This window comes from Coregonus lavaretus, assembly GCF_964263955.1.
Source record: "Coregonus lavaretus genome assembly, chromosome: 26".
Classification (NCBI taxonomy): Eukaryota; Metazoa; Chordata; class Actinopteri; order Salmoniformes; family Salmonidae; genus Coregonus; species Coregonus lavaretus.
The window spans coordinates 28,544,773-28,561,426 of NC_140013.1; the positions used below are offsets into that span (position 1 = coordinate 28,544,773).

Below are 16,654 nucleotides of genomic sequence, written 5' to 3' on the forward strand. Positions count from 1 at the left end.
ACAAGCTTGTAGCTTGATATGACAGCAAGACCAATAATCAGCGACGTCTGTTGGGGAACGGCCAAGCATGAAGCACTCTAACAACATACAGGGACATTAAAGTAAACAAATGAATTAATGCTAGCAGAAAAAAAATCATCTTCAGCAGATATCCTAGTTGTTTGTGAAGTAGAAATGCCAAGAGGACAATTAAGACATACACATGTAGTCTAACTAGCACCTCTCTCTCTGGAGAACAACTCCTTTGATATTATGGTATTTGTCAGTTTGTGAAATGACCGTCACAAACATAAAGTCCATAATTGTCCGGGAAACTAATCACTCCTATGTGTAGCCTTTTCATGGAGCTGAACATAGGAAGTGTAATTCTCTCGTTTGTCATCGCGCCACCCGAGGCAACATCTTTTCAATTATGTTCCTATAATCCATCACTAATTTCTGCTGAATGGGAACTTTATTTTAACTACATGCATGCCAGTAAATCATGCCCTGTTCATTTGTCTTCACAAAAGACCAGTGTGTAAAAAAAAAAATGTATTACATAAACACTTGAATATTGTGTTTCTCATTTGTTACTTTTGACTTTTTCAGTCTGTTTTACTGTGCAATAACCACAGTCTCACTATTTCAATATTAACTGGAAGAAACATGTGCAGCCAACCAATCTAGATGCAACAGTAATAACCTGCTATAGCTACCCTACTCCCCCCTTTCATCCAAGATTCTCAAATTATTACGATAGCCAACATTAATAATTTGCGTCAAAATATGTCATGATGGTCATACAATTTTATTTTCATGCAACATTTGTCTGATGCACTCACACACTATTGAGGCACTTAACGGAGGATTCAACAACTGTCTGTCTCTGTCATCCAGAGCTGGATGTGAACCAATGAAGCTGTAGGCTACTAACAGAACGTTTTCACCGTCGCACTGTTTGTCCTTCGCAGTAGCTGTAGTTTGTGCATTTTTTCCCCTCTACAAAGCGCAACAAAAGTTGCCGACCTATGATAAACAGTACTGTAGCGAGCTTGATAATTATCAATGTGAACATGTGTGAGCGACAGACTTTGATCTGTATCACAATGGTCTTCTGGAGGTTATTAGAAACAGCGTTTTAATGTTCCAGATGAAATATTAACTAGAGTCACGTGACATTTAGCGTTTAAAAAGCAATTACTAAATTGTTTGCGTTGTAATGTAGCAAGTCAAGTTAGACAATGCGTGTGAGGATATATTTGTGGTTTCTGACTATTTTAGGATCCTTGTATGCCTCTGGTGAGTGTTAATTTCTTGTTTAATCCATATTTTGATTGCAGTGGTCTACCCATAGAATTAGGAATTAGAATACTAGAACGTACATGAACCTTCTTAGGATGGTCCAAAGGTCAGCCATGTTAGTCAGGGAGTTGGTCAACCATGATTTGCCAGTGTTATGATAAGATAATGTGTAAAACAATGAATGTGAAGAATGTATGTGCACTGTATGTGTGTTAACTAGCCAGACAGTTTGAGGAATGATTCCATACACCTTTTCAAATTAACTGCCAATATGCCAACCTTCCATTCATACAGTGCAGTCAATCCACAGCCATACACTGGCTCAAATCAGTTGATGATAGGAGTTGTATATAATGGGACCTATGTCATCTAAAAGTTTGTACTTTCGACTCATCTGTCCATAGAACATTCTTTCAAGAGTTGATGATCATCCAGGTGCTTCCATGTGCTTTTTGGCTAACTTGAGTGAACTTTTTGGATGACATGGGTCCCATTATGTCTGGCGAAAACCAAACACTGCATTCCACAGTAAGAACCTTATACCAACGGTCAAGCATGGTGGTGGTAGTGTGATGGTTTGGGGATGCTTTGCTTCCTCGAGACCTGGATGACTTACCTTAATAGAAGGAACCATGAATTCTGCTCTGTATCAGAGAATTCTGCAGGATAATGTCAGGCCATCCTTGTGTGAGCTGAAGCTGAAGCGCAGCTGGGTCATGCAGCAAGACAATGATCCAAAACACACAATCAAGTCTACATGAAAATGGTTAAAAAGCAACAAATTAGGGCCTCCCTAGTAGCGCAGCGGTCTAAGGCACTGCATCGCAGTGCTTGAGGCGTCACTACAGTTCCGGGTTCGATCCCAGGCTGTGTCATGACTGGGAGTCCCATAGGGTGGCGCACAATTGGCCCAGCGTCGTCCGGGTTAGGGGAGGGTTTGGCCGGGGGGGCTTTACTTGACTCATCGCACTCTAGCGACTCCTTGTGGTGGGCCGGGCCCCTGCAGGCTGACTTCGGTCGTCAGTTGAACGGTGTTTCCTCCGACACATTGGTGCGGTTGGCTTCCGGGTTAAGCAGGCGGGTGTTAAGCACGGTTAGGCGGGTCATGTTTCGGAGGACGCATGACTCCACCTTTCCCCTCTCCCGAGCACGTTGGGGAGTTGCAACGATGAGACAAGATCGCAATTGGATATCACGAAATTGGGGAGAAAAAGGGGTTAAAACCCCCCAAAAAATTAGTTGTGGAATGGCCTAGTTAAAGTGCAGACCTAATCCCAATTGAGATGTTGTGGCAGGACTTGAAAGGAGCAGTTCATGCTTGAAAACCCACAAAAGTCGCTGAGTTAAAGCAGTTCTGAATGCAAGAGTGGACGAAATTCCTCCACAGCGATGTGAGAGACTGATCAACAACTACAGGAAGCATTTGGTTGCAGTCATTGCAGCTAAAGGTGGGACAACCAGTTATTGATCGGTTTCTAGTCCGGGCTCTGGCTGAGCCACTCAAGGACATTCAGAGACTTGTCCCGACGCCGCTCCTACTGAAGCCTCTTTACTGAAGAGTTGCTTCCGTCTGGCCATTCTACCATAAAGGCCTGATTGGTGGTGCTGCAGAGATGGTTGTCCTTCTGGAAGGTTCTCCCATCTCCACAGAGGAACTCTGAAGCTCTGTCAGAGTGACCATCGGGTTCTTGGTCACCTCCCTGACCAAGGCCCTTCTCCCCCGATTGCTCAGTTTGGCCAGGCGGCCAGCTCTAGGAAGAGTCTTGGTGGTTCCAAACATCTTCCATTTAAGAATGATTGATGCCACTGTGTTCTTGGGGACCTTCAATGCTGCAGAACTTTTTTGGTACCCTTCCTTAGATCTGTGCCTCGACACAATCCTGTCTCGGAGCTTTACGGACAATTCCTTCCACCTCATGGCTTGGTTTTTGCTCTGGCATGCACTGTCAACTGTGGGACCTTATATAGACAAGTGTGTGCTTTTCCAAATCGTATCCAATCAATTGAGTTTACCACAGATGGACTCCAATCAAGTCGTAGAAACATCTCAAGGATGATCAATGGAAACAGGATGCACCTGAGCTCAATTTTGAGTCTCATAGCAAAGGATCTGAATAGTTATGTAAATAATGTATTTCTGTTTTTTATTTTTAATACATTTACAAAACATTCTTAACCTGTTTTCGCTTTGTTATTATGGGGTATTATGTGTAGATTGATGGAAAAAAAATAATTTCATCAATTTTAGAATAAGGCTGTAACGTAACAATGTGGATAAAGGGAAGGGGTCTGAATACTTTCTGAATGCACTGTATGTATGTTTTATTGGAATGTAAATGAAACCAGTACTAATATTCTATCGTATAATAGCACTCAGAGCTTTCCAAGAAAACAAAAGTAAGATAACTTTATACAGATAATTGGTAAAAACATGTATAAACTGTATATATAATTGACAATATTTTAGGTTGACTATAATTCCATTACATTTCTGGTACATCACATGCTTTACTTTTATTTTCCTGCTTAAGTAAAAGCAGGAAATGCATCACCTATGCCTCTACTGCCATTCATTCCAATTAGACTAGTTTTGGATCTCTCCCTGACCAAGATGGCTACCATTTTGGACTTTGAGGGTTTATGACATAGCCCCTCGAGTAATTTAATAGGATCTCTATGGGTCTACCTGTCAGAATGTGCAGCATGAGCTGTCAACAACATGAATCAGTCAAGAACTGTAGCTATGATTATTTTATTCCTTCTAAAAGGATGTGGCAACTGTAGCCTAGAGGTTTGATATATTGGATCATTGTTTGTAGCTACATTGAATGATTAATTGTACTGTCAAGGCAACGGTGAACTGGTCAATGTGTCAAGATAATATTAAATGTTATTTGACAGTCTAACTTTGAATATGCGTAATATGATTTAGTTTAATTTCCTTGAATATTGACTGTGGGAGAAATATATATTTTCTAATACAGTAGATTCATAATAATAATGTTATCATTTTTGTTTCCAGATGGCGGGTTCCGCTTTGCCTCCTATTATGGCGATCACATGGTTCTGCAGAAGGCCCCAGAGAGGGCTGTGTTGTGGGGCTATGGACCCGATGATGCTGAGGTCACAGTCTTTCTATCAGGAGGACCAGTCACTAACAAAGCACCTGCTGTCAGTGTGGCTGCCGGTGAGCTAACTGATCCCAACAATGCCCTTAGTTTAGCATGCGTATACAGTCATGTCATGAAGTTGAGGATGAAGTTAGCCGAACTTCTGTAATTTCAAGGAGAGTTGATAAAACCCTAAGCTCTTGTCAAGTTACTTTTCTAACAAATGTTAACGTCGTACTGCAAAGGTGACAGTGACACGTTTGTTAGAATTAGGAAAAAGCTATGAGGAATTGTGAAGAACAAAAAAAGCACCAATTGTTTTAAGTTAATTGTGCTCAGTGTCCCACTTTTTCTGCCTTGTACATGAAGACATAAGCGTAAGCTTCACTGATGCATGGTTTTGGATGTCTTCCCAGGGATATGGAGGGTGACCCTTGACTCAACGGAAGCTGGCGGTCCCTACAACGTGACTGCAGTCCTCCAGAACAACCACAGTATCACTCTCACAGATGTGCTGTTTGGGGATGTCTGGCTGTGTGGGGGACAGAGCAACATGGCTTTCACAACTTCTCAGGTGAGTACTGCATGATTCCAAAGATTACCTCTCAGAGACTATACTCTGCAATGTTAAAATAAGTCTGAGTTTGCATAGTTTTAATAATAACCATGGTTATGTCTTGTCCTCAAGGTGTTTAATGCATCAGAGGAGTTAGCTCTGGCCTCCAAGTTCCCTCAGGTGCGTATCTTTATGGCTACCTTGGAGCAGAGTTACACTGAGCTGACTGACTTGGCTGGAGTGGAGGTGCCCTGGTCCGTCCCCACAGCAGGTATGGACAGGCTCCACACAGTCTCTAATATTGGCTAAATTACATGTGAAATTTCATGTAAATGCTAGCTGTCAGCCAATTGACTGTGAAATAGGATCAATACATTTTGTTAATGGGTATTCATCTTAACCCTCCTGAACCCTGAACAGAGTTGCTGGGCGGTGGGGATTTCAAGCACTACTCTGCAGTGTGCTGGATGTTTGGGCGCCACTTGTACAAGACGCTGAAGTACCCCATCGGCCTAGTGACGTCCTGCTGGGGAGGCACACCTGTAGAGGCATGGTCCTCCCCACGAGCACTCCAACACTGTGACCTGGACAGGATTAAGGGGTAAGTGTATAGGCACCTATTTTACATTATACAGGTAGCATGCACCTTTTTAAATCATCGTCTCACCTATGGTACTTGATATCAGTTGGCCTATGTCCTGTTCTTTTCACCTAGGTTCCCCATGCCATATACACCTTCAATGTATTTGTCTGTGTGGACTAACTCTGTGTTGTGGAATGCCATGATCCATCCACTTCTCAACATGACCATCAAAGGAGCTATCTGGTACCAAGGTAAAACAGCTTGGAGTCACATTTGTTTTCTCCCATCTTTGAGCATACAGTAACAGCATAGAAACTGAAGACAGTATTAACAACATGTCTGACCTCTGACCTGGCCCCTGTGATAGGCGAGGCCAATGCAGAGTACAATCAGAAGAAATACTCCTGTTCCTTTCCCTCCATGATTGATGACTGGAGGATGGCTTTCCACCAGAGTTCAGCGGGGCAGACGGCACCAGACTTCCCTTTTGGATTTGTACAGGTACTGACTAACCGACTACAACACCTAATCCCCTGTGAATGTATCTCGCATAATAGCAATCACTACATTGCTTTGACAATGTATCACACCAGGATGTGTTACCAACTGCTGCTAACGCTGTTACATTGACCCTGTCTATATATTTGTCCTCAGCTCTCTACGTATAGAAAGGCCTCCTTAAGTGAGGGATTTCCAAACATACGCTGGCACCAGACTGCAGACTATGGCTTTGCTCCCAACCTGCGTATGAAGAACACATTCATGGCCGTTGCTATGGACTTAGGAGATACAATGTCTCCTTATGGCAGGTAAGTAACAGTCAAAGAATAGATACCACAGTATTCGATAGACATGTACTCTAAAGTGTTAAGCAGTTCACATATGAATACTGTGAGAACACAATACTACGTTCCAATATCGATACTAGCATACCACTTAGGATGCATGCATTGCTTCCTTCTAAGTGGTATGCTAATGTGGGTGTTAGAATGTGGAACAAGAGGTTTACCAGTGACTTTATGTTCCAGTATCCATCCCCGTGACAAGCAGGACGTGGCCTACAGACTGTCTCTAGGGGCGAGAGCTGTGGCTTATGGGGAGGAGGGCGTCTCATTCCAGGGGCCTTTCCCTAACCGGATCCTGGTCAATGACCAGTATATCAACGTTACCTATGACCAGAGAGTGTCTGTCACTCAATCCAAAGATATCTTTGAGGTAAGCCTGATGGCTGTAGTTGTAATATGTACTAAGGTGGTCCTCTGTAGCTCAATTGATAAGAGCATGGCGCTTGTAACGCCAGTGTAGTGGGTTCGATCCCTGGGACCACCCATACGTAAAAATGTATGCACACATGACTGTAAGTCGCTTTGGATAAAAGCGTCTGCTAAATGGCATATCATCATATCATATCAAGGTATGGGGTAGCAGTTAGCCTAGTGGTTAGAGTGTTGGGCTGGTAACCAAAAGGTTGCTGGTCGAATACCCGATCGGACAATGTGAAAAATCTGTTGATCTGCCCTTGAGCAAGGCACTTAACCCTAATTTGCCCCAGTGGCACCGCACTACTATGGCTGACCCTGTAAAACAACACAATTAACTGCACCTATCCGGTGTATGTGACAGTACAACATCTTATTATTATTATTATTATTTTTGTAGTGTTTCTACCAACCATGAACAGGATGAACTTGGTCTGAATTCTTTCTTTGTTATTGTCAACAGCATGGCATGTTGTCATGCAGGCTTTTCCACCTTGCTAAAAGAAAAGTGTCAGGGGAAACCATTTCTTAAACAGACTGTTTCTTCCTCAGATTTGCTGCTCAGGGGTAAGGGCACCCTGTGACTCTCTGTCACTGTGGATCCAAGCTCCCATACTGCAGTGGGGCCATAGCGCCGTCCAAGTGTCCACCGCTAACTGTTTCATGAACAATGTAGCCGGCCTGCGCTACGCATGGAGGGACTGGCCTTGTGACTTTAAGGCATGTCCTGTTTACAGTGCTGATGGGGTTCTACCTGCACCTCCCTTCACTCTCAACCGCTGGCCAGGCAAGTGGCAGTGAGACGAGAACCCCCCTCTCCTATGAATGGATTATTCCACCCAAATATGGTGTGGTGGTTAACAAGATGCACTTGTGGCAAGACTGGAAATGAAATGCTAACCGTTTCCTCTTGAGTCATCAGTGTGAAACTGTTGGCAGTTTTTCAGTGTGTGCATCTTTGAATTCTCTTGAACATAACTACATAATTATCTATAAAAACCAATCACCTCTTTGGCTTGTTTACAATTGCTCTGAATCTTTCTATAATTTGTTTTCACATTGTATTGTACTTTTATTTACGCAGTGGGAAATGTTTTTGAATGACACAATATGAGCAATGGTTGTTAATCATTATTATCGTGTTTTATTATTTGATGATCAATGATAGTAAAATGAAATAAATTAGTGGGTTTATCTTGTTTTGTATGCTTTGTACAAAATAATAAAATGCAGCACGACAGGATTCTTCTAAACTTAGCTCTTTATTAGCTAGCTATAACTGGCATGTTCATGTGTCTCTGGCCATGATCATCTGAAGATGACCTCACCACCTAGGTGGTCTTAACCAATCATAGCGCAGTATGATACGACGGTAGAATGCATCCAATTACAATTCAGTATGCTGACACATATGAATATTAGATTGTTTTTATTGAAATGCCAGGCGTAGTCCATCTACATTGTCAACCAAATCAACTATAGTACTAACTACACAGTGCTACAGGGGCCAACTTGAAAGTGCTCTACACAAAGAGACCTGCAGAGGGCAGTCAGATCAACTGTTTTATTCTTCACATCATAGCAACAATGTACATTGATCCTTTAAACAGAAGAGAACATGATTCTGTAGCCTCCTCTCTTCCTGGTGACTTTTTAGAACCGTCTGAATGTTAGTGCCGAAGCAAATTGTCCTGTAACATGAGTTCCATTGAGACAGCCTGGGGACACCTGTGTGGAGATTTTCTAGACCAGTGGTGTAGTCGAGGGTAAACACCATTTAATTTCTTTTGCACAAGCATTTAACCACCTATCACGGATAAAAGCATAGAAAATATAGGGAGCCTTAAAAAAAAATTCACCACTACTTCACTGGTGTAGATGTTTTCTGGAGTTCGAGGAGAAGCGGATCATGGTCTGCCATTATCAACAGCGACCCTTGAGCAATTAGGGTTAAGTGCCTTGCTCAAGGGCACATGAGGTCTTTCACCTTGTTGGCTCCTGGATTCGAACAAACAACCTTTCGGTTACTGCCCCAATGCTTTAACTGCTAGGCTTACTGCAGCGCATAAACGTTATGGTTAAAGCTTGACACCAGACTGAGCCGAGGGTGCACCGTTAACGTATCTGTGACTATGATTCTGTATCAGCTGATATTGTGATGTCCTACAAGCCTCTCGGCTGGTGTTTACAGAACATTCAGTGCTGTGTGATAAGGTCCTTCTTGCAGAAGGCCCGTTAGATTTTTTCTTTGCTTCTGTTCTGGAGGTGTTCTCCCTGAATTCTTGTAATAAACCATTTTGATTTTGATTGGCTTTATCAACAACTGCTCTCCTTTTTGTTCACCAAATGAAATCGTGACAACACCTAATCCCCTGTGAATGTATCTCACATAATAGCAATCACTACATTGCTTTGACAATGTATCACAACAGGATGTGTTACCAACTGCTGCTAACACTGTTACATTGACCCTGTCTATATATTTGTCCTCAGCTCTCTACGTATAGAAAGGCCTCCTTAAGTGAGGGATTTCCAAACATACGCTGGCACCAGACTGGAGACTATGGCTTTGCTCCCAACCTGCGTATGAGGAACACATTCATGGCCGTTGCTATGGACTTAGGAGATAAAATGTCTCCTTATGGCAGGTAACAGTCATAGAATGGATACCACAGTATTCGATAGACATGTACTCTTCTAAAGTGTTAGGTAGTTCACATACGAATACTGTGAGAACACAAGGCTACGTTCCAATATCGATACTAGTATACCACTTAGGATGCATTGCTTCCTAAGTGGTATGCTAGTTAGGAGAGGGACGATACCAGTATTGCAGTATTTTTTCCATGACAAAAATGAAAACACAAAGCAGACCAAACTCTTTGTTCCTTTAAAAACCTGCTGTATGTAAAATATTGTGTTCTATAGCTTGGAAAATAAATAAATGTGACCCGATGACAACATAATGATGTTTGTTTCCAACATTAGGGCTGTTTTCCTAAAGAAGTAAAATCTGCTTTGTGTTTTGTTTCCTTGCCACAATATTAATGAGTATTGTGAAACTGGTATCGTTCTGGCCCTAAGCTAGTGTGGTATTAGAATGTGGAACAAGAGGTTTACCAGTGACTTTATGTTCCAGTATCCATCCCCGGGACAAGCAGGACGTGGCCTACAGACTGTCTCTAGGGGCGAGAGCTGTGGCTTATGGGGAGGAGGGCGTCTCATTCCAGGGGCCTTTCCCTAACCGGATCCTGGTCTCTGACCTGTATATCAACATTTTTTATGCTCAGAGAATCTCGGTCGCTCAATCCAAAGATATCTTTCAGGTAAGTCTGATTGCTGTACTTGTAATGTGTACTAAGGTATGGTGTAGTGTTTCTACTGACCATGAACAGGATGGGCTGGATGAACTGGGTCTGAATTCTTTCTTTGTTATTGTCAGCAGCTCGGCATGTTGTCATGCATGCTTTTCCACCTTGCTAAAAGAAAAGTATATGGGGAAACCATTTCTTAAACAGACTGTTTCTTCCTCAGATTTGCTGCTCAGGGGTGAGGGCACCCTGTGATGCTCTGTCACTGTGGGTCCCAGCTCCCATACTGCAGTGGGGCGTTAGCGCCGTCCAATTGTCCACCACTAACTGTTTCATGAACAATGTAGCCGGCCTGCGCTACGCTTGAGGGACTGGCCTTGTGACTTTAAGGCATGTCCTATTAACAGTGCTGATGGGGTTCTACCTGCACCTCCCTTCACTCTCAACCGCTGGCCAGGCAAGTGGCAGTGAGACGAGAACCCCCCTCTCCTAGGAATGAATTAGTCCACCCAAATATGGTGTGGTGGTTAACAAGATGCACTAGTGTCAAGACTGGAAATGAAATGCTAACCGTTTCCTCTTGAGGCATCAGTGTGAAACTGATGGCAGTCTTTCAGTGTGTGTATCTTTGAATTCTCTTGAACATAATTATCTACAAAACCAATATCCTCTATGGATTGTTTACAATTGCACTGAAGCTGAATTTTAGTATAATTTGTTTTCACATGGTATTCTACATTTAGTTACGCAGTGGGAAATGTGTTTTTGAATTATACAATATGAGCAATAATCATTATTACCTTGTGGTCCTCTGTAGCTCAATTGGTAGAGCATGGCGCTTGTAATGCCAGGGTAGTGGGTTCGATCCCCGGGACCACCCATACCTAAAAATGTATGCACAAATCGTAAGTTGCTTTGGATAAAAGTGTCTGCTAAATGGCATATTATTATTATTATTATTATTATTAATATTTGATGATCAATGAAATAAATGAGTGGGTTTTTTATTGAAATGCCAGGTGTAGTCCATCTACATTGTCTACCAAATCAACTATAGTTAAGCAATAAGGCAGGAGGGGGTGTGGAATATGGCCAATATACCACAGCTAAGTTCTAAAGCGTGACGTAACACTTAGTGCCTGGACACTGACCTTAGCTGTGGTATATTGGCCATATACCACAAACCCACGAGGTGCCTTATTGCTATTAAACTGGTAACCAACGTAATTAGAACAGTAAAAAGTAATGATTTGTCATACCAGTGGTATACGGTCTGATATGCCAATCAGCATTCAGCGCTCGAACCACCCAGTTCATAGTACAAACTACACAGTGGTACGTACAGTGGCCAACTTGAAGGTGCTCTACACAAAGGGACCTGCAGAGGGTGGTCGGATCAACTTTTTGAAATGTCTCCTTATGTCAGGTAAGTAACATAGTCATAGCACAGTAGTCGATAGGCATGTACTCTTCTAAAGTGTTAGGCAGTTCACATATGAATAATGTGAGAACACAAAGCTATATTCCAATATCGATACTAGCATACCACTTACGATGCATGCATTGCTTCATTCTAAGTGGTATGTTAGTGTGGGTATTAGAATGTGGAACAAGAGGTTTACCAGTGACTTTATGTTCCAGTATCCATCCCCGGGACAAGCAGGACGTGGCCTACAGACTGTCTCTAGGGGCGAGAGCTGTGGCTTATGGGGAGGAGGGCGTCTCATTCCAGGGTCCTTTCCCTAACCTGGTCCTGGTCAATGACCAGTATATTAATGTTACCTATGACCAGAGCATCTCTGTCACTCAAGCCACATATATCTTTGAGGTAAGTCTGATGGCTGTACTTGCAGTCGCGGTGCCTGGGTAAAATCCCTTGGGAAGCCAAGCCAGGGGAAAAAAATGCCATATTACAACTTATAGGATGCCAAATTACCACCTATGGATTGTGACAATTGCGTTGTTTGCTCTATAATCTGTTAATTCATATGCCTTGCCATCGTTATATATAGGCCTAAGGCCGAGACAATAAGAAGAGACAGTGGCACATTCAACCTCACCTTTGTTTCATCACAAAACCGGAGAGCAACATCTCTCTGGTGAAGTCCACAAAGCATATCGCATGTAACGAACAGTTACATTACCTATAGCATGATTAAGCAAGTTAATGTTTCCGACATTTTCGGACTACTAAACAACTAGGCCTATTGATTTGGAACCACAGAGAGTTACTGCACGTCGCAAAGAAAATAGGAGCTACCTCCACTATTCCAGCACCATTTCAACTTCAACATTTCAACATCATCAAATCACCTATGCTTAGTCTAATACAGTGACATCTAAAAGATACCAAAAACGAATTACCTACGGTATTCCAGGAACTGGGTTGCCTACCCCTGCAGTACACACTTTTAAGTTTTTGTTGTCCTAGGCTACCTGGATAAAATGCTTACTCGCTAGCCTAACTTCCTTCCATGGGCAACGATGAGCCAGCTAGTTAACATTAGCCTACTACATCTAGCTACTTATTGAACTTCCATCTTCTCAGGCCAGGGGCACAATGTATGAATTTATGGTTGGATCAGAATCGCCGTTATAATCATTGGCCAGTACGGAGAATTAATTAAAACCACAAGTCCAAATTCCTATTTTCATCCATGGCTAATTTAGGAGAGGGACAATTTTAGCTAGCTAGCTAGCCACGGGAGGACAACGACACAACAAGATGCAACAGTTTAAGTTTGTTCTGTCAATGACGTTTGGCTTCTGATGTGACTTGATTAGTGTAAAGCCAAATCCAACTGGCTTCCTTGACACTTATTTTTTGGTGCGCCAGGACCATTCACGGTTGAGCTCACTCAGTTTACTTCAACGCTGATTGGCTATTATTCACTTATTTTATTATCAAGGGAGGCCGAATGCTTGCTGGCTTCCTTCGCATTCAATGCTACGGACGGCAATAATGTCATACTATTTTTGACCAGACAGCATCAGATAAATGGGCTACACATACAGAGACAGAGGGGAGCTTTTTCGCTTGCTCTGATGCCTTCTCCGGTGCGATACATTAAGCCTCTTGCAAATTATGAAACAGAGAGACGAAAAAGATTATATATGTATTTTTGTCTTGGTAAATTTTTTGGGGAAGCCTGGCTTCCCTTGGCTTCCATTAATTCACGCCACTGTGTAGTTGTAATGTGTACTTAGGTATAGTGTAGCGTTTTTACCGACCATGAACTGGATGGGCTCGATGAACTGGTTCTGTTGAATAATTTCTTTGTTCTTGTGTCAACAGCTCAGCATGTTGTCATGCAGGCTTTTACACCTTGCTTAAAGGGATAGTTTGGGATTTTGGCAATGACGCCCTTTATAACTACTTCCCCTGAGTCAGATTAACTCGTGGATTAAAAATACATGTACACTACTGGTCAAGAGTTTTAGAACACCTACTCATTCAAGGGTTTTTCTTTATTTTTACAATTTTCTACATTGTAGAATAATAGTGAAAACATCAAAACTATGAAATAACACATATGGAATCATGTAGTAAACAAAAAAGTGTTAAACAAATCCAAATATATTTTATATTTTATATTCTTCAAATAGCCACCCTTTGCCTTGATGACAGCTTTGCACACTCTTAGCATTCTCTCAACCAGCTTCACCTGGATTTTTTAAAATATATATTTTATTTTATTTAACCTTTATTTAACTAGGCAAGTCAGTTAAGAACAAATTCTTAATTACAATGACTGCCTACACCGTGCTTTTCCAACAGTCTTGAAGGAGATCCCACATATGCTGAGCACTTGTTGGCTGCTTTTCCTTCACTCTGCGGTCCGTCTCATCCCAAATCATCTCAATTTGGTTGAGGTTGGTGGATTGTGGAGGCCAGGTCATCTGATGCAGCACTCCATCACTCTCCTTCTTGGTAAAAGAGGTGTGTTTGGTCATTGTCCTGATGAAAAACAAATGATAGTCCCACTAAGCCCAAACCAGATGGGATGGTGTATCGCTGCAGAATGCTGTGGTAGCCATGCTGGTTAAGTGTGCCTTGAATTCTAAATAAATCACAGACAGTGTCACCAGCAAAGCACCCCCACACCATAACACCTCATCCTCCATGCTTTACGGTAGGAAATACACATGCAGAGATCATCCGTTCACCCACACCGCGCCTCACAAAGCCACGGCGGTTGGAACCAAAAATCTCCAATTTGGACTCCAGACCAAAGGACACATTTCCACCGGTCTAATGTCCATTGCTCGTGTTTCTTGGCCCAAGCAAGTCTCTTCTTCTTATTGGTGTCCTTTAGTAGTGGTTTCTTTGCAGCAATTCGACCATGAAGGCCTGATTCACACAGTCTCCTCTGAACAGTTGATGTTGAGATGTGTCTGTTACTTGAACTCTGTGAAGCATTTATTTGGGCTGCAATTTCTGAGGCTGGTAACTCTAATAAACGTATCATCTGGGTCTTCCATTCTTGTGGCGGTCCTCATGAGAGCCAGTTTCATCATAGCGCTTGATGGTTTTTGCGACTGCACTTGAAGAAACTTTCAAAGTTCTTGAAATGTTCCATATTGATTGACCTTCATGTCTTAAAGAAATGATGGACTGTCATTTCTCTTTGCTTATTTGAGCTATTCTTGCCTTAATATGGAATTGATCTTTTACCAAATAGGGCTATCTTCTGTATACCCCCCCTACCTTGTCACAACACAACTGATTGGCTCAAAAGCATTATGAAGGAAAGAAATTCCACAAATTAACTTTTAAGAAGGCACACCTGTTGTTTGAAATGCATTCCAGGTGACTACCTCATGAAGCTGGTTGAGAGAATGCCAAGAGTGTGCAAAGCTGTCATCAAGGCAAAGGGTGGCTATTTGAAGAATCTGAAATATAAAATATATTTGGATTTGTTTAACACTTTTTTGGTTACTACATATGTGTTATTTCATAGTTTTGATGTCTTCACTATTATTCTGCAATGTATGAGTAGGTGTTCTAAAACTTTTGACCGGAAGTGTATCTGCGTGCAGTTTGAAGGAAGTTGCTAACTAGCGTTAGCTAGCTGTTTCTTCAGACTTCCAGTCATTGCGCCAATGCTAGTTAGCATTGACTCGCAAAACTACCTCTTTCTTCATACTGGACACAGAGACATAAAAATGGTATCCACCAGTTCATCTGACTTTGGGGAAGTAGATAAAGTGCCTCATTGCCAAAATCCCGATCTATCCCTTTAAAGGAATATTTTTTTTAAATCAAACTTCATATTCATAATCTCCAGCACCACCACAAATCAGCATATGTGAAAATGGTGCGTTTATGTTTTCTAGTAATAAAGACAGAAAGATAAGTGTTTCCAATGGCATCATCAGTGTGCATCGTGATTTTTAACCATTTATCAGTAGGCATTGCCTACTTATTGTCTACTAATTGGTCGATGATGTCATTGGAAACAGTTATCTTCTTTTTTTTTACTACAAAACATAGAAACGCGCCATTTTCACATGTTGATGTTGGTGGTGCTAGAAATTATGAATATGAAGTTGAACATGTTTTACATTTCCCTTTAAGCAAGGTGTAAAAGCTTGCATGACAACATGCTGAGCTGTTGACACAATAACAAAGAAATTATTCAACAGAACCAGTTCATCCAGCCCATCCAGTTCATGGTCGGTAGAAACACTACACTATACCTAAGTACACATTACAACTACAGCGATCAGACTTACCTCAAAAATATATGTGAGTTGAGTGACAGAGACTCTCTGGTCATAGGTAACGTTGATATACTGGTCATTGACCAGGATCCGGTTAGGGAAAGGCCCCTGGAATGTCAATGAGATTTCTGTATTTCATTGTCAATAAATTATAAAAAAAATTCTAAAACATGTTTTCACTTTGTCATTATGGGGTATTGTGTGTAGATAGATGGGTGAGAAAAAAATCAATTTAATCCATTTTGAATTCAGGATGAAACACAACAATGTGGAATAAGTCAAGGGGTATGAATACTTTCTGAAGGCACTGTAAAACAGGAGAGATTATTTCACAGAAAATAATAATGTTCCTTGAGTTTTGTTGGAGTTTAGAGTGATGAAAAGTAGCTAACAGCTAACTGCTCTCTCCTGTCTCTTCATTGAACAGAGGAGCCATTGCTATGGATACTCACATTCTCAGAGCCCCCATGAGCAGAGTGCATGCAGAGCGAGCTGCCTGCGAGTGACAAAGAGAGGAGCATCTAATGGATTTACTAATGGAGGAAGTTATTTCGGGCAGGGCTGGGCCTTAAATTTGGCAGAAGTAATCGGGCCTGGGTAGGGTAGGGCCTGAACGTCGTGGGTAGGGCTTAAAATGTATGCCCGTGCAGGGCTCTAGTGCACAGGGAGCAGCGCGAGCAGGGACGACATCATCACATTATCCCAAAACATGGCAGACATTGGATGAATTTTACATTTTTATATCTTCAGCTGTGATAAATTATTTGAATAATTCAATGGATGCTTTGTGCACAAAGGTGATGACTAAAGTGTCTAATTAGGAATTT

General features: G+C 41.9%; 1 protein-coding gene across 1 annotated transcript; it reads left to right on the plus strand.

Annotated features, from left to right (window-relative positions):
* The first annotated feature begins 990 nt into the window (after nt 1-990).
* LOC311102258 (sialate O-acetylesterase-like) lies at nt 991-9,099 on the plus strand. The gene is made up of 10 exons (XM_084143537.1): nt 991-1,281; nt 4,307-4,471; nt 4,811-4,968; nt 5,083-5,221; nt 5,371-5,551; nt 5,666-5,784; nt 5,901-6,034; nt 6,188-6,342; nt 6,562-6,748; nt 7,345-9,099. The coding sequence occupies exons 1-10, from the start codon at nt 1,224-1,226 to the stop codon at nt 7,591-7,593; spliced, it is 1,545 nt and encodes a 514-aa protein (XP_083999663.1). The 5' UTR covers nt 991-1,223; the 3' UTR covers nt 7,594-9,099.
* The last annotated feature ends 7,555 nt before the right edge of the window (nt 9,100-16,654 follow it).